Source organism: Heteronotia binoei, chromosome 4 (genome assembly GCF_032191835.1).
Source record: "Heteronotia binoei isolate CCM8104 ecotype False Entrance Well chromosome 4, APGP_CSIRO_Hbin_v1, whole genome shotgun sequence".
Lineage (NCBI taxonomy): Eukaryota > Metazoa > Chordata > Lepidosauria > Squamata > Gekkonidae > Heteronotia > Heteronotia binoei.
In genome coordinates this window covers 52,140,791-52,160,120 of record NC_083226.1, presented here as the reverse complement: position 1 = coordinate 52,160,120, position 19,330 = coordinate 52,140,791, and the positions used below count along the sequence as shown (strand labels likewise).

The 19,330-nt window shown below is 41.6% G+C and overlaps 1 protein-coding gene across 2 annotated transcripts in view; it reads right to left on the bottom strand.

The window, feature by feature from the left end:
- PSIP1 (PC4 and SRSF1 interacting protein 1) overlaps positions 1-19,330 on the bottom strand; it is a 67,760-nt gene that overhangs the window by 25,671 nt on the left and 22,759 nt on the right. Inside the window, exons 10-11 of one of the 2 annotated variants that reach the window (XM_060237260.1) lie at positions 2,204-2,432; positions 860-978 (exon numbers count right to left, since the gene is read on the bottom strand). In XM_060237260.1, coding sequence (XP_060093243.1) covers positions 860-978; positions 2,204-2,432 — 348 coding nt within the window. The remainder of the gene's footprint in view (positions 1-859; positions 979-2,203; positions 2,433-19,330) is intronic. The other variant, XM_060237261.1, reaches the window with a different exon arrangement.

Below are 19,330 nucleotides of genomic sequence, written 5' to 3'. Positions count from 1 at the left end.
GTGTAACAGTAACTTTTAAAAATTCCTTAGAAAGATGTTGTTTATATAATATTTGATTGAGTGCCAGTGGTACATGACACTTATTCTTGTGGCACAACCTGGACTGCCAAGGAACAGTGAGAAGGGGGCTTGTTAGAAGATCGCATTGACTTTAGTATTACTAGGAAGCTGAATGTACAGACACATCCTACCCAGCTTTCTGAGTCTGGACATGCTGACACCCCAGCGTCACAGTGTGGGGAACAGGTCCATAGGAACATCTGTCACAAAGAACCTTAAAACCCACAGCTTTCTGAGTAGACAATGCTGAGCTAGCTGACCAATGATATGATACAGCAGAGGACAGCTTCAGATGTTCAAAACTGCAATTTTGTGCACAGTTAATTGGGGATAATTTCAGCAAAATAAAACAGGAGGCTAGTGGCACCTTAAAAACTAACAAAATTATTCAACATAAGCTTTCATAAATCCTATAACTAGTTTTATCTCTATAATTGGCTGTATTTCTCAATCTTCTGAAATGTTAGCTTATAATTGCCATAATTCAATTCTCGGCTTGCCAGTGAGTGCCTACCACATCAGGTTTTCATAAAGTTCAAATCTTGTTCTGAACTGGCTACTTGTATTTTTACTATTTCTGTTGTGATTCTGTGTTCAAACACTAAAGTGGGAATTTGGATTCTGTTCTGGTTCTTGTTAAAGGAGGAATGTAAGGATCATATGTGTACATAATACTTCTAGACTAAATGGTGTTGACAAAGATATGACCAAGTAAAATATGAAGACATTTATCTTCATTTAATATCAACTTAGTCAGATAACTGTTAAATATCTGCACAAGCACTTAAGTTATACTCACAACTCTGTTTCCATTTGCTCTTCTTGCTTATGTTTTCTTTCTGTAGCCTCACGCTCATGTTGAGCTTTTAAAATATTCCTTCTGTAAGCCCCTTGGACATTTCTTCCTCCTTTTTTCTTCTAGTTCATTTTAGTTTTGAATGGAAGGAAAAATGTTTTTAGGCGTTAAAATCAAATGTCTGTCAGGACAAAATCCTTCATTCAATATTAATGTGTGAGACATAAGAAAACAAAATGTAAATTAATTATAAAGTAACAGCAAGCTAAAATGCCAAAGCATAAGTTTCCTTTTTAAAAGATGTTAAAAAACATCAACAGTCAAAATACATTTTACTAGTTTTGAACAAACAATGCTATTGATGTCATAGGGGAAAATGCAGGGCAAAATGTTGTGAAAACAATGTAAAGCTTGCAGAATCAAAGCAGAAAAAATTACAGTGCAATTTCAAGCACTATAACTTTTGCATTTTGGGTCCCATTACTGCATCAATTTTCAAACTTATTCTGATATGCTGAAAACAAATTCCCAAAGGCTCAACATCATTAAATACTTTAGTGTGCATATAAAAAACCGTTATATATAAAGATTCAAATGAAGTGTAGTTTGAACTGAAAGCAGAAGAAACTTGGACTGTGTGGGATTATGCAGTAGGAATGATGTTTGCTTTTCTTGTACCCCAAAAAGATAGGGGAGGATCATGCAATCAGCACACCAACCTGCTCCCCTATAATTCTGATGACACAAGATCACAAGATCCTTACACCCGTGTTCAACCTGCATTTTTGCTTTCTTAGATAAATTTATTCTTGACAACTGCTGGGCTGGTATTAGTTTTCTGTAGACATGACCTCAGGGCAGATGTCTTTCTGTTAGTGCTTTTGTCTGTTCGATGCTGTAAGCTGGTTTATTTTTGGCGCAACTGAGGCAGAGATAAATAAACCCTTGCTCAGAGAGGCAAGGCAGACGCATTTTCTCCGCAACACGCGTGTTGTGTGGTTCATTCCAACAGGACTGCATTCAGATATGACAGTTGCATTCAGGTATCGCAACAAACTAAATACAGATTTGTCAGTGTCTGCTAGTATCATAGCTTATTTGCTGAGCTCAAATGCTTCCCCCTCATCTCAAGCACACACAGTTTCATTAAGCTCCACCTTGCTTTACATCTGGAAACACAGGAACCAAGCTATGATTGTGACGGACATTGACAACTTTCTGAATAGAGTTTACTGAGATGTCTAAATGCAGCCTGTGTTCCATATGGATTAATTTAATATGGCTTCATGTGCTATTTAAGATTTTAATAGTATAACTGAACAGGAACATTAACAGAAAAATACATACTTTATTTCCTTCCTGCTCTTCACCATCATCTTCAGAATCGGAGGCCGATGCTGATCCCACTTTAGGGATGTTTTTCCTTTTTGTCTCAACTTCCTTTTTCCCCTCTTTTTTGTCTGCATCCTTCCTTAGCTTTTCTTCTTCCCTATTACTTTCCTCATCCCTTTTCTGCTGTTTTTTGGGTGGTTTTTCTTCAGCTCCCTTTCTTTTATTCTTATCTTCCTCATGAACACTAAAATAATTCCAAAAACAAACAGAACATTATTTCCCCTGCAGGTGAATCCAAATCCCTTCTTTGCAATGTAAAGTTAGTCACTACTCCTGGAAAGCATGGTGCTGCTGGTTGACATGCAAGCCAACCAAAGACTGAAGGCACCACTGTGGGGCTCACGCGCTTGAGCCCCCAGACCCCACAAAGCCTGAAGACAGAAATATGGTGGATCATGCATTTGGCATATCGGCCTGGGCCGCCCACGTTGTGTCTGAAAGGCTAAAGGGTGCAGACATCTTACACTCGTATTCTTGCTTCCTTTTGCTGACACAAGAACATAAGATTCTTACATCCGTGTTAAAACTATATTTTTGCGGTCCTCAGATAAATCTATTCCGGATAACTGCTGAGCTGGTATTAGTTAGACTATGAAAACACGACCTCATGGGCGGATGACTTCCTGTTAGGGCTTTTGTCTGCTCGATGCTGTAAGCTATTTTTATTCTTGGTGCAACTGATGCAGCAATAAATAAACCTTTGCTCAAAGGGGCAAGGCAGACGCATTCTCCCCTCAACACGTATTGAGAGTCTTCATTCCTACATGTGGCACTCGGAACAGGGACAGCTCACCAAAGCAGGGACAGCTCAGCTCCCGGGACAAGGGAGGGCTCCTGCTTTCAGGTATTCTGGCACAGCCCAGCAGCTCAGCTCTACTTCAGAAACACCTGGAAGAGGCCCACATGCGCATTTCGTCGTTTTCAAACAACCCCTTCATTTGGTAAGTAATGGGTGGACAGTTTTCTCAGGCTGAGCAGAAACATTTAGGTAAGTTAAAGTTTTTGATCCAAAAGTCCAGTGGGTCTGTGACTTATGGCCAACTCAAGACTCTGTTACAAGAGATCAGTAAGCAATGTGCATGGTATCCGAAGAGAGGTTCCCTTAAACTTCGGGACTGGGAGAAAATAAGGAAGACACTTCACACAGAGCCTCGAGCTTCTATTTAACTTCTGCAAGCCTGGCATAAATGCAGGTATGCAGTAGAGAAGTTTATGCCCATTTTTAACCCAAGCCAGCTCTCTAAAGATTGTTCCCTATAAGGCACAGGTGTTCAACTTATGCCCCCTGACACTTCTCTTTTTCCTCCTCCTTTCCCCCCTCCTCCACCAACAGATCCACCCGTGGGCCCACCATCTAATGCCCCGGGATGCATGGTCTGTGAAGTTTTAGAGAAGGAACTTGATCAGGCTAAATTGGAAGATGTCCCAGAATTGGCAGAAATGTTGTCTATTTGACAGGAAAAAATTCTGCTGATGTTCAAGGGCATGACTCTAATAGGGCTTATACAAACCTTGCTGTTGTGCCTAAATGTGCCTTACAGGACTTTGCTAAGGTAGCTACAGAAGGGAAACCAGCCCATAGTCTTGCAACAGTCTGTCACAAGACACAAGATCTCTATTTAAACCTTCTCAACTGTCTTCAGGCAGCAATCAACAGACAGGTTAATAATCCCGATGCAGCAGGAGAATTGATGATGAAATTGCCCAAAGAAAATGCTAATTTGCATTCAAAAAGAGCCCCGTGGTGCAAAGTGTTAAAGCTGCAGTCCTGAGCTCTGCTTACACCCTGAGTTTGATCCTGGTAGAAGCTGGATTCAGATAGCTGCCTCAAGGTTACTCAGCCTTCCATTTTTCTCAGGTTGATCAAATGAGTACCCAATTTGCTGGGGGGGGGGGGGAGTGTAAAAGACACACTTTGCTTTGTGGCAATGCTCAGTGCAGCAGGCTGAAATCACACAGGCTTTCAACTTAAAAGCTGATACCCTATATGCACTTAATTTGATTAATCAAACTTCCTGGTACAAGTATTTCTCCAAAATGACTTTAATTTAATTGGCTATATTTTTAATCTTGCAGTTTTTAATTTTTGTTGTGAAGTTACCTGTTTTGCTCATAGTGAAAGCAATCTTAATTCTCCTGGTGTGATTGCTCAGGGCAATACATTTCCTGACAAGACTTTAAAAGTGTTACTTCCCTATTTAATTTTTTTTCCTCTTCCTCAGTCATAGCTATTTTTAACTAAAATGCCAAAACACTAGACAAACCATTCTTATTGCTTTTGCCTAGACTTGTTCGCTTGTGTTCACATTGTTCGCTTGTGTTCACATTGGGCTAATAATCCCAGGATTGAGTCCCCATTCCTCCACTTAGAACTGCTGGAGTGACCTTGGGCGGTCATAGCCCTCTCAGAGGTTGTTCTGGTTAAGAGCGGTTTCTGTCAGTGATCTCTCAGCCCCACCCACCTCACAGGGTGTCTGTTGTGGGCGAGGGCAGAATTTAGATCCAAGGTCTTCTTCTACTATGGCTGATAGCAGCTGATGGACCTCTCCTCTATTTTTTTTATCTAGTCCCCTCTTGGGGCTGGCTATGCTTGTAGCTGCCACCACCTCCTGCAGCAGTAAATTCCACATGTTAATCACCCTTTGGGTGAAGTAGTACTTCCTTTTTTTCTATTTTAGCCTGACTGCTTAACAATTTCATTAAATGCTTAAAAGGAACCAAAAGCAATTGGCACACGTACCCATTTTTTTCCTCATTGCTAACAACTCTGCTCTGAACTTGCACACCAGCCCTACAAGGCGGGTCAAGTACAAGCAACAGGCTTGTACAATGAAGACAAAAAAAACAGCCCTGTAAGACACCCTTTTGTGTGGCACAAAACTGACTCAATTTAAATAATTACCACAACAAAATACCAGAATGGCATAGCGACATGTACTTCCAGCCATTTTTTTCTCTCTCTCTTTCTGCATTTAGACAGAAAACAGGAAATGAGCAGAATTTCACCGCGCAATAAATAGCTTAGTGCTTTTTTGCATGAAGTTAAGGCATTTAACCCTTTCTTTTCATGGAAAAAACAAACAAACATTTTTTAATCAGCCATGTGATATCGAATTGATTTTGTTTTTCTCTTAATTCCCTTGTGTTACAATATCTTCCAAAATTAAGTTATGGTCTCACATGCATATACACCAGTAATAAAAATGGCCCTGGTGACTTCAAATTGCCCATACAAGCGTGCATCTAAAACCTGCCCCCTCTGAAAACAGCAGCAACAAACAATGGTTCCAGATATACATCCTCCCTGCTGCAAGAACACAAAAAGGGGGGTAATAACAAATTTTATTATGTGCCTGTTAGTTTTATATATGCTAGACAAAGCCTCTGTCTATATTTCTGTATTTCTTTTGCTGAATCCCATTTTATTTTACCTGTTATTCTGAATGTGTTGATTTTTGTACACAATGAAACATTTAATTCCAGCATGGCAATTCATGTAATTTCACAGGTCCAGCTATTGTGGAACATGCTAATCATACATGAAAAACCACTCTTTAAAAACAATTAAAAGGAGTGAAAATGAGGGTTCAAACTGAATTTTGTCTTATTAACTTGGCATGGTCCAGTTCCCCCCTTACCTGGGGGTGCAGGGATGCTGCTGTGTTTTCTCTTGCAGGTCCTATTCGTCTGGCTAAAGATGGCATGGCATCAGAGTCTTCTAAATCTGATTCTCAATTTCAATCTCAGCCTCAAACGCTGGAAGAGGCTGGGCAAGAGCCTTCTCCAGAGAATTTGGTGGCTGCTGTTTTTGCAATTCACAATGAAATCCATGATTAGTCTCTATTGTTTGTATTTATGTACTTTGTCTCCTGCCCAGGTTATTAGTTTTACATTTATCACAATTTTTCTACCTTACTTTGAATTAATTCACAATTTTTATACATTTAAATCTGAAAATTCCTTTTGTTGTTGGCTCTGAATTTTTATTTTCTGAAAAGAACAGTGTTTTAAAATTCTACCTCACAAATTTTGGTTCCTACAAGACCTCTTTTCATTTGAAGTTATAGCATGTGTTATAAAAGAACATCTGTATCTTTCCTTGGGTAAAACTACCCTCTCACTGTGCATCTTCTCTTTTAAGTCTTGAAAATCTAATACCTTGTCTTATCAGTGACCCAATTAATCTCAGTGTCATGCTTCTCATAGAAATACCTTTTCTAGATCTGTTGGTAATTCATTAGGCAGAATTCTTGAAAACTCTTGGTCTTCATTAGAAATCTGGACTTTAATAATATTCTGCATTCTTCAAATGTATATCTTCATTTGTTCTCTTATAGTTATTTCCATCTATGAACTGTAAATATCAATCTTCCTATTTAGCTATTTGGTGAACCTCTTAACTGTGGAAAGGGCATCTACATGCTTATCTATTTTATTTTATGCCTTTATAGTATCTTGTTAGAGTTTGACCTTTTCTGAGTGTTTTGTTTAGAAAATTCTTTCTATATTTCATGTTCTTCCATTATTTCAACCATTCTAACTCCAGTTCTGCTTGATTTTGTGTTTCAATTCAGTCCTGGCCAAGCTTGCTACTGGATAACTCATTTCCATTTGCTATTTTAAGTTTTAGCTTTCCATTATTTCAACCATTCTTCATCAAGGTGCATGTTTTAGCACCATGCTTTATGCTTCAGTTCTAAATTCTATCTTTGCACTGCCACACACTTCTTCGTGGCTGTGCAAGCTCCTTACTAGGTTTTAAGAACTGTTTTGTGCTTTTGACCAGATATTAACCATAATTTAATTTCTAGGATTTTCTCATTGTTTTATTAAGTTTGTTAATCTTTTCTTTCAATATCCTGTGCAGGAAATCTGGACCTGCAAGTCAAGTTTAAATGCATGCTCATTATGATAGCTTTAAGAATTGCTGGTATGTCTGTTAAGAATTGTTTGTTTAAGGATTAATTATTATTTGCTTTTAGGATTTTGTTATTTGTTGAAACCCACTCTCACACCTATGTGAGACTCACAGAACAAATTTTGAATGGGCTGGCACAGAGAAAAATGGGGTTCAGTGGGACTTGATCAACCCACTGATTTCCAATGGTTTAAATTCTCTGATCCAGTTCTCTAATCCTTTTGGATCTGATCCTTCACATACATGTATGTGGCATTGTTCTATTAAGGCCTCAGTTTTATTTTGTTTGTTTTTAAAGTTTTTTTATTTTTGACGATTTCATATGTTCCAAAGCTATAGCAAAAATTTTTCTTCCTTTTTTGTGACCATTTTCATAATCCAGGTGTAATTCTATCTCTGGTAATCTCTTTTTGAAGCCCTAATCTTGTGTTTTCTTTTTTAAAAAACTTCATCTTTGTTGCAACAAGGTAAAAAGCCTCTCATGAATCTCTAGGTGCATGCTTTTTTATATGGATGTGCACTAGCCTGAATCATGAGAAGTGATGCATAGATTTATATTGTGGATTTGTGTTCTATATAATGTATGATGTATAAAATTTGCCTTTTAATATTGAAAGGATAGAGACCTTGTCAAACTAAAACTCCATGTGAGAAGGAAGTCACCAGTCCAAAACACATGTGGTAATGGAGAGACCCCTGAATAATTAATGAATAACTCTATAAAATAATAAATGAAAAATATACTCTTGTGTTTAAAAAGCAAAAAGGGCATCTGATGTAATATTGAAGAAGTTGCAATGTGATAACAACCCAGCCAGGCCTTCAAATGGTTTGTGAGTCACAGATGTGTATTGGTGACAGACACTCCCATAAGGAAGCTCCTTGCTGAATAGAGATAAGCAGAGAGAAAAGGGGAGGGGGGAAGTGAATCAAGATAATGTGTAAGGGGCAAGGCTGAAGCTACGCTTTTGCTTAAAGCTGTTGGTTGAGAAGTGTTGGGGGGTTCATTATTTATGGGAGCCTTGATGCCTAAATGAACCTTGCTATTGGTGCCAAGTAGTAAAATACCTCGTTTTCAATCAGTAAGTGTGCGGCTCGCTTATTCCCCTGCTACATAAATGGTGCATTGCCAGGAAATAGCGGGAAGGACTCTCCTCCCCTTTGGCTAGGCCTGCAAAACCGTTTGCCTTTCGCCCTCGTGGCGGGGAACAGCAGAACTAGGCGCCACAGTTATATTTTTGACTGAGTCCAGCTTTCTCCGCCTTGGTGGGGAAAGGTATTTGGCCAGCCAGCCAAGATCTCGCGCCTGATTGAACCGACATGTGTGTAGGCAATTGGAAGATCTTCAGGATTGTGAGTATGAAGTGTTGGGGAAATTGAATTACTTCTCTTAAAGGAGAGAAGGGCCTGATCATCCCTTAAAGCCTTGTTCAGTAGGCTCCATTCTGGTGCTGAAGCACAAAGGCTAGGAACGGGGAGGATTTCTGTGGTGTGTGTGTGTGAATGAGAGGAGGCATAGCTTCCAAGCGATTTCTGTACCCATCGGTACCGCGGTTCTCAGCCACGCAAGTGCGTCTGAGCCAGGAAAGTGGGGAAGCGATTGGATAAGGCTTCCTTTGTGTTTGGAGCTGTCAGAATCCCACTGGCAGCTCACCCTCCCTACCCTCTGTGTTTCAAAGTGTGTCTTGTCTAAACCTCTGGTGCCATGGGTGGAATTCAGTCAAAAACTCCACTAGAATATATGTGTAAGAATTTTAAAGAACATTTTTGTGATGATTATGGAGTCAAATTGACTCCTGAAACTCTGAAAGTGTTTTGTCAGAAAGATTAGGTGGCCTTACAAGTAGGATGGCCACCCGAGGGCAGCTTTGACCAAGGCTTGGTTCAGCAAGTTTATAAGAGCGTGGTACAGTCCCCAATTTGTAAAAGTGAGTTTCCCTACATTGATAGCTGGGCGGCTACGGTGCAGAGGTCTTACTGGTGGCCAGAGAAATTACAGACCATGAAGGAAAAATGGGCTAAGAGAGCCACTGATAAAGCTGCAAGTCAAGTTATGGCTTTGCATCAGGATGTGTTAGCAAAAACAATGATCCATCCAAAGAAGGAAAAGTCTCCAGTGTTAGATGCCACTCCTGAAGACCCCTTGGCTAGTCCCCCGCCATATGTTCCAGTATACCCTGTACTCCCGATGCAGCTAGCAGAAGGAGGTACTGATGGCGGGGAGCAAGAACAGCAAGCTAAGGGCGCTTTAAAATCCTTTGATGAAGAGAGCCAGGAAATAGAGATGAATGAAGTAGCTAGAGCTGGAAAAGGATGGGCAACACCCCTGCAAACTTTAAATTCGGTTCAGCAGTTGTTTTCAGAGCAACCGTTTTCTGCAACAGCTCCTTGTTATTCCACGCCTGTGTTTAATAATCAGAGGTTGGCTGTAAATTTTAATTCCGCTCCTGAGTCTCCCTTGCATACAGAAGTACTCACTAAGTACTCCAGAGAAAACTTCCAGCTCATCTATGGCATCACCCCCAACGTTCCCAGGTTTCACATCCAGTACAGAAAGCTCATTACTAGCTCCCCTTCGGGAAGTTCATATTCCTCAACAGCCTGGCCCTGGGACTGAGACGCAATACATGTATGTGCCTTTCACTTCAAGTGATCTAGTAAACTGGAAAACTCATACTGCTGCATTTTCTGATAATCCTGCCCCAATGACAAATCTGCTAACCAGTATTATGGCTACACATCAGCCTACCTATGCAGAATGTCAGCAGCTTTTACTGGCTCTTTTTACAACTGAGGAGAGAAGCCGTATCATGCATTATGCTCAGAAACATATGGAAGAAAAAGTCCCTCAGGAAACTGCAGACAGAGAGGGGTGGATAAATGTCCGTTTTCCTGCAACAGATCCTAACTGGGACCCCAATTCTCAGATTTCTAAAGAGCGTCTGCCAGAATACAGGCAGGCAATCTTAGAAGGTATGAAACAAGAAGGAAAAAAACCTGTTAACATGTCTAAAGTCAGTGAAGTACTCCAGAGAATAGATGAAAGCCCTGGAGCATTTGCTGAGAGGTTAATGCAAGCTTTCAGAATGTTTACGCCATTCGAACCTGAGGCTGCAGAGAACCTGTGCATGGTAAATACAGCTTTTGTTGCCCAATCCTATGCTGACATTTGCAAAAAAACCTTCAGAAGCAAGATGGTTTTGCAGGAGTGAATCTGTCCCAGCTGTTAGAGATTGCCCAAAAGGTTTATGCTAATCGGGATATAGATCAGAGGCAGGAGGAAGAAAGAAAAATGAGGAAAAAAGCTGATTTACTGGCAGCAGCTTTGACTGGGCAGCCACCTAAAAGAGAAAGAGGGGCTCCTCGAGGGCAAGGAATGAATGGCAGAAATCAAAGAACAGTGATGACCAATTTGGATCCAAATCAGTGTGCCTTTTGTTTAGATTTTGGGCATTGGAGAAATTCATGTCCTAATCGACCCTCTCTCCGCACACAAGAAATTCAAAACGCTCCTAGACAGATGACAGGCCTGCAATTCAGAGGCTGGGGGAGCACAGGAGCCAGTGTGAGGGGAAGAGGAAGAGGCCAAGTTCAGAATGGCAGATATAGGAGAGACGAAGAAGAGCCAGTCCAGGGCTTGGTTGGGCTGGAAGGATAGGATGACTAGGACAGACCGGGCACCGACACTCCTGACCCTGTGGAGCCTATGGTCACAGTTGATGTGGAGGGTCAGGAGATCGCATTTCTTGTGGATACTGGGGCTATGTGATCTGTTGTGCCTGATAAGATTGCCCCTTCAATTTGCAAGTATGTTAATATAATTGGAGCCACAGGGCATAGACAATTCAGACCACTTCTAGCCAAACGAACTTGCACAGTAGGAGGCCATGTGGTCCGTCACAATTTTGTCCATTTGCCTGATTGCCCGGTGCCACTAATGGGAAGAGATTTGCTTTCCAAGTTAAGAGCCCGATTGACTTTTGAATCAGGAAGTCAAATGAACTTTGAGCTGCCTTATATAACCAAAGAAGGCAAATTACATTATCAAGGTGGATAATGCCCCAGAGGAGTGGAGGCTTCTGGAATGCCCCAGAGGAGGAGTGGAGGCTTCACCAATCAGCTCCTGCAATGGCCATGTCAGAAGTCTGGGTTCAACAATTTCCAGACATATGGGCAGAAGAGAATCCACCTGGGCTAGCAGTAAATCATGCGCCTATCAAAGTAGAATTCCAGGGACTGTTCCAGTCCGAGAACGCCAGTACCCAATCCCTAGGAAGGCAGTAACTGGCATCCAGAAACACCTTGACAGACTCCTTGAATATGGAATTCTTGTAGAATGTCAGTCTCCATGGAACAGTCCCCTTTTGCCAGTCCAGAAGCCGGGCACCCATGACTACAGACCAGTACAGGATCTTCGGTCTCTAAATTCTTGCACACAAACCTTGCATCCTGTCGTTCCAAATCCATGTTTTACTGGGACTAATACCTGCCTCAGCCACTTACTTCTCAGTGGTATATCTCAAGGATGCGTTCTTTTGTTTAAGACTGGCGCCTGAAAGTCAGCCACTGTTTGCCTTCCAGTGGGAAGAAAAAAAGACTGGTAGAAAGCTACAATACACATGGACCTGTTTACCTCAGGGGTTTAAAAATTCGCCCACCCTTTTTGGTAATGCTCTCAGTAAAGACTTGAGCCGGTTCCCAACTGTGCCAGGAGAAATTGTGTGCCTTCAATACGTTGATGATATTCAGCAGGGGGCCAAAGACTTACAGACATGCCAAGGTGCCACTGCTGCACTGCTAACACTTCTGACTGAGGCTGGATATAAAGTGTCTCAGAAGAAGGCTCAGCTATGCCAAGAGACAGTGAAATTTTTAGGCTTCCATATATCCCAGGGCAAACGGCAGCTAGGCAGGGAGTGAAAAGAGACTGTGTGTGCTCTTCCTGTGCCTACCACGAGATGCAAGCTGAGAGAATTCTTAGGAGCAGCAGGGTTTTACAGAATTTGGATCCCCCATTTTGCCATAACAGCTAAGCCCTTATACCAAGCCACTAAGGGGGGGAGAAAAAGCACCTTTTGAATGGACAGAGCAATGTCAAAATGCCTTTGAAGATTTAAAACGCCAGCTCATGCAAGCCCCAGCTCTGGGACTACCTGATACTGACAAGCTTTTTACTCTATATGTGCATGAGCAAGAAGGAATAGCTGCAGGCGTTTTAACTCAATTGCTGGGATCCTGGCCCAGACCAGTGGCATACTTGTCTAAGCAATTAGACACTGTAGCAAAAGGGTGGCCTCCCTGTTTGCGCTCAGTAGCGGCTGTTGCAGAACTAGTAAAGGAGGCAGACAAGTTTACCTTGGAAGTCAACTTGAAGTAAGAGTTCCCCAATATGTGCAAGTCCTTCTGGAACACAAAGGGAACTACTGGTTCACCAATGCCCGTATGGTCAGATATCAGGCACTTATGTGTGAAAATCCAAGAGTAAAAATAGTGACTGTGTCAGCTCTGAACCCAGCCTCTTTGCTGCCAATTTCTGATGATGCATTGGAGCATGATTGCTTAGAGGTTATGGAAGAAGTATTTTCCAGCCGGCCAGACCTGAAAGATGTCCCATTTTCAGATCCTGATGTTGAATATTATACCGATGGGAGTAGTTTTATCCAGAATGGAAAACACAGAGCAGGATATGCAGTAGTTACTCTACAAGCCGTTATAGAGGCAGAACCTTTGCCTATTTCAACTTCTGCACAAAAAGCTGAATTAGTTGCCCTTATCAGAGCACTACGATTAGCAGAGGGACTTAAAGCAAATATTTATACAGATTCAAAATATGCTTTCATGACACTGCACGTCCATGGAGCCCTATACAAAGAGAGAGGCTTAATTACTGCAAATGGCAGGAATATCAAGAATAGTACAGAAATTTTGGAACTGCTAAAAGTTGTCTGGGCACCCCGGGACATAGCTGTCATCCATTGCAGAGGCCATCAGAAGCCCCTAAGTCCGGTAGCAAGAGGAAATTGGAAGGCAGATTTAACAGCTAAGGAGGCAGCACTAAAGCCTTATCAGGGAAGCAGAGAAATTCTGCCTGTTTTTCAAGTTTCCGTAACCAAATGGAGCCCTTGGTATTCACAAGCTGAGCAGAAGTGGGTTCAAACTCAAGGGGCAGTAACTAAAAGAAGAGATGGCTGCTATGTTCTCCCCGATGGCAGAATTTATATTTCAGAAGCTGTTGCATGGCCATTAATTCAGAAACTGCATGAGGGAACGCATTATGGGAAGACTGCACTAAAACACTCTGTGAGTCAGTGGGCATATATTAATCGTGTGAGTTCACTGACAGCCCAAGCCTCTGTACGATGTGTTACATGTGCAAAGAATACTCCAAGGACGAGTCCCACTCAGCTCCCTGGGAGTCAGCTAGTGGGAGCAACACCTTTCTCCTCCTTAATTGTGGATTTCACTGAAATGCCCAAAGCTGGACATTACCGTTACATTTACCTGTAATTATCGGGAGCAATAATGGGCCATCGTTTATAGAGAAAACTGTACAGGGTGTGTCTACGTTGCTTAGTATAACCTGGAAATTGCATGCAGCCTACCGCCCACAGAGTTCAGCAAAAGTTGAAAGGGCTAACAGAACTTTGAAGAATGCCTTGTCTAAACTGTCAGGAAACCCATTTGCCATGGACTACAATGTTGCCAATTGCATTGTTTCAGTTGCACTGTTTGCCACACAAGCAATTCCGTCTGTCGCCTTTTGAGATTGTTTACGGAAGACCCCTCCCATAGTCCAAGGAGTTCGAGGTGACCTTTCACAGTTGGGAAGCCTTATAACTTTTGAGAAATTGCAAGCCTTGGGCAAAGCTGTAAAGGAGGTGAATAAGTATGTGTTTGAAACCTTGCCATATCAAATTTATTCTCCTGTACATGTTTACCAGCCGGAAGATAATGTCTGGGTAAAAAGCTGGAGGGCAAAGACCTTACAGCCTGGGTAGAAGGGCCCATTCACTGTCCTTTTAAGTTCCCCTACAGCCGTCAAGGTATAAGGCATAGCAGCGTGGATCCATTGGACACATTTAAAGCGAGCTGCAGATTGCTGGAAGGCTCAGCCAGTTCCAGGGAAACTTTGAAATTTTATAAAGACCCTAACCCGGCCTTATGCCACTCAGTGAAGACTGTTAAAAGTCAAGAAGCCCTGCTCCAGCCACACCTGGAAGCTGGTTGGTCTACACACGGCTGAAGCCTGAGGAAGTCTTCTGGAGTCATACAGAGCTAGATATTCCTTTGTATTAGTTTGCTGAATTTCTTGAATTACTTATTTGTCTGTATTGAATATATTATTACAATAGTGCTATTTTGGTATAAGCATTTGCTGTAGGACTTAAAGAATCATGCATGCTTCAAAGGCTTTTATTGCTGCACTTTTTTGCTATATTTTTGTCAGTATGCTAATGTGCTGTACTCAAGCAGTGAGATGTACTAGATGCTGGGAAGGAAACGATTCTAAACGTATGTTGCGTGTTCAATCTAGGGGAGTGCATGGAGTTTGCATAGAACCTAACACTCAGATAGTTTGTGTAGAACGTGGAGTGTCTTATTATCAAGCAAAAATAGAATATCCTGGATCAAGCAGAACAATAACCTTTAGAGGAAGTTTCTGTTGCCCAACGTCAAAGTGGGTATGCTGGCCAGTTGATTTAAAGTCAAACCAGGTTAAAAAGCACAACCCTAAGCATAAGCTACTTGTCCAGGAGAATAAGAAAATTTTGTATAAGACTGTGTTTAATGATGCTCAGGATGAAAAATTTGTCATTCCAGAACCTGGGAGTAATCTTTTTATAGCTTTAGCTGAGCAAATAGCCGCCTCCCTAAATATTTCAAACTGTTGGGTGTGTGGAGGTCCACTAATGAGTGAAAGATGGCCTTGGGTTGGCATTGAGATCTTGCCTTCTGACCTAGTCCAACGGAATAAACCTAGATCGAGTCAATGCCAGAAGAGAGGAAGGTCTGGGAATTGCAGACTGTGGTGAATGGAGAATTATGTATTTCTTGGGCCGTTCTGTGGACAAATGGAAAGCACGTTGGGCACACTTTGTGCCACCGAACTCTGTTAGTTTACTAAGGAAAAACCAAAATGTGTAGAGGCAAAGGGCACTGCTATAAAGGATTTCAAGCCATGGGAAAATGTTAGCAGTCTAAATAAATATTTCAATGCTGCTTCAGATTCCTCTGAGCAATGGATGGCTCCTGAAGGGTTATATTGGATTTGTGGTAAAAGGGCTTATACACTCCTGCCCAGGAGATTGCATGGAACATGCATAATTGGAACAATACGTCCCAGCTTCTTTCTTTTGCCATTAAATGCTGGTTCTGTTTTAGGGACCCCAGTATTGGATGATTATGTTAGATCAAGACGTTCCTTGGACATAGGAGGGAAGCAGTGGGGAGATGAATAGCCTCCACAGCGGATCATTGAATACTATGGCCCAGCTACTTGGGCACAAGATGGGTCTTGGGGATACAGAACACCTGTGTATATGCTTAACCGTATTATTAGATTGTAAGGTGTGGTAGAAATCATGACAAATCAAACAGCCATGGCTTTAGAACTGTTGGCAAGACATCAGACTCAGATGCGTGCAGCCATATATCAGAACCGTTTGGCTCTGGATTATTTGCTGGCTGAAGAAGGTGATGTCTGTGGGAAATTTAATCTCTCAAATTGCTGTCTTAATATAGATAATAATGGAGAGGCTGTACAGAATATAGCTTCTGAAATTCGTAAAACTGCTCATGTACCAGTTCAAACATGGAAAAATTTGGATACATCATGGTTTGGACAAATTATGGGAGATTGGAAGCAGATTTTATTCTTAATTGGCATTTCCTTAGGAGGCTTAGGGTTATTGCCATGTTTAATTCCTGTTATAAGGTACAGTATTAAAAATGCTGTAAAAGCACTCACTCCCTATGAAAAAAATGCCAGCATCTTGTACATGTCTCCAGAGAAAAGGAAACAATATTTCATTAATTTGTGTAATAATAGTCATACTCTTACAGACTTAAATAAGTTGTCAGAGTTTGAAAGGGGGGAAATGAAGGAGAGACCCCTGAATAATTAATGAATAACTCTATAAAATAATAAATGAAAAATATACTCTTGTGTTTAAAAAGCAAAAAGGGCATCTGATGTAATACTGAAGAAGATGCAATGTGATAACAACCCAGCCAAGCCTTCAGATGGTGTGTGTCACAGATGTGTATTGGTGACAGACACTCCCATAAGGAAGCTCCTTGCTGAATAGATATAAGCAGGGAGAAAAGGGGAGGGGGAAAGTGAATCAAGATAATGTGTAAGGGGCAAGGCTGAAGCTACGCTTTTGCTTAAAGCTGTTGGTTGGGAAGTGTCGGGGGGTTCATTATTTTTGGAAGCCTTGATGCTCAAATGAACCTTGCTATTGGTGCCAAATAGTAAAATACCTCGTTTTCAATCAGTAAGTGTGCGTCTCGCTTATTCCTCTGCTACAGTAATTTATCTAATATGTGTAACCCTATCTCAACAGGGTTGAGTTCAAGTTATGGCAATTTGTGGACAGCCAAGAAAAGCTTTAAAAGAAAAGAAAAAAAATCTATTATTGTTATTTTGTTTGTTTGTTTCTCCAAGTATGTTCTCCAGGCTCTTCCATATCTACCCAGATGTCTTAAAATTTGCTTGGTCATGCCTCATTGATGTTGGAAGGAGGGCCTCCCCCAAAACCCCATCCAAACTGAGTTATGGAAAAAACTGATTTCCAGGAAAATTCCTCTGCCGAGTGAAAGGCTAGAGATCACAATAAGCAGCTACACGGCCACTTTCAAGTTATACTTCCAAATAAAAAGAATTCCTTTTGGCTGCAATAGAAATCCATTTCCCCATGAATCCATAAACTCAAGAAAGAAGTCCTTTTGTTAGACTAAGGGGGGGAAGGGAACAAGAAATGAACATTGAAATGGTTTTTATATTGTAATAATGAGCCAGTATGGACTGCCCATTTCTGGCACTGCTTTTGTTTATGTTAAAATGGTTTCTGGCCATGCTCTCACCTATGTCTGAATGTGTGTATCTTGATCACCTAGGCTACAATATGTTACTTGCCATAAAGGCACATGAATTGATTCAGTTTATAACATGTCACTTATATATGTCCCTCAGTATTGCTTATGTGCCTAGAAGTTAAGACATTCATCTTATATTTTTGTAACATAGCTAGTAATGTTTATTGATAAAGAATTGTCAATATCAAGACACATAGCTTTCCCTCATACATATAGAACTTACTTTTTGGTAATTGACATTCCCATCACCCTTGTGTCTCAATGGTGTTTGAAACCTAAATGAGAGCACATCATGCAATTTGGCCTACACTCTCCATAAACTGTACAGTGCAGGAGCGGGGAGAACTGATTCCGGGGTGCTATTATATAAAGAGGGTAGCCTAATTTTAACAGAGACCTGGTGGGCCCTCTCACGCTAGCCTGCATACCCAGCCCCATGATGGAGACTTAAACAGCTCTGTAGTGGAAGGCTGGCCTGCCTAGCCAAAAGTATGCCTCTGAATAACCCTTCTCCACCTATCTATGCATCATTTCTGGACGGACAAAAATTAAATACTAAGATGTTCCAGTGTGAATGCATAAATCCATCATTGTTTGTTTCCCACCTGTGGCTTATCCATTACCCCATCTTTATTAGTCAGTCCTTCCTGGGAATGTCAAAACCAAATTGTCATTTTGCTGCTCTTTGCAAGCAGTCATATAAAAAAGAAGAGAGAGGGATGTGGGGTTCACGCGCTTGAGCCCCCAGACCCCACAAAGCCTAAAGACAGAAATATGGGTGGATCATGCATTTGGCATATCGGCCTGGGCCGCCCATGTTGTGTCTGAAAGGCTAAAGGGCGCAGACATCTTACACTCATATTCTTGCTTCCTTTTGCTGACACAAGAACACAAGATTCTTACATCCGTGTTCAAACTATATTTTTGCGATCCTCAGATAAATCTATTCCTGATAACTGCTGAGCTGGTATTAGTTCTTCTAGACTATGAAAACATGACCTCATGGACAGATGACTTCCTGTTAGGGCTTTTGTCTGTTCGATGCTGTAAGCTATTTTTATTCTTGGCGCAACTGATGCAGCAATAAATAAACCCTTGCTCAAAGGGGCAAGGCAGACACATTCTCCCCTCAACACGTGTCGAGAGTCTTCATTCCTACACACCACAATTGTATGAAATGGAATCTCAACATAAGAGCTGCACAAGCAGATCTCATTATGTGTATTATTACCGATGCTTAAAACTGACTCTTGGGAAATGGGCAAGTTGCAAAGTCTACACATGGAAGCACACATTTATTCAACTGTAGCCTCAAAGCCATTCCTGCTAGGTGGAAAGTACACACATTCATGCAGATGATTCTATCTGGGTAACCAGTTGGATGCAAAAGTCCTAAAAGCCCACTGTTTAGAGACTGCAGCAACTGTTTTTACTCTTTCTCAGGAAGTGTACCTAGGTGGGAGATTAGGTGTAGTCTATGAACATAACAAAGCACAGGTGTGAGCAAAGTCTTTCTCTTGTTCCTTCTCTGTGCTCTGGACCCTAACATTTCTTCTCCACCCCCCTGCTATGTTTCAACAGCAGAAGGTAACTAAACTGGGATCAGTGAAGATGATATTGGATTTATATCCCGCCCTCCACTCCGAGGAGTCTCAGAGCGGCTCACAATCTCCTTTACCTTCCTCCCCCACAACAGACACCCTGTGAGGTGGGTGGGGCTGGAGAGGGCTCTCACAGCAGCTGCCCTTTCAAGGACAACCTCTGCCAGAGCTATGGCTGACCCAAGGCCATGCTAGCAGGTGCAAGTGGAGGAGTGGGGAATCAAACCCAGTTCTCCCAGATAAGAGTCCGCACACTTAACCACTACACCAAACTGGCTCTTATTGCAATCAGTGATTGCAATAAGACACCGAACAGGAAATGGTTTAGCTTCCCTCACCCTTTTGCTCCATAAATTAAAAACAGAACACCCCTATTCCTTGCTTTAAAAAAAACATATACACATGAACAATGGGAGATCTTTTTTCCCCCTATTGGAGTTCACAGCTTAGAACACAAGAAAAGCC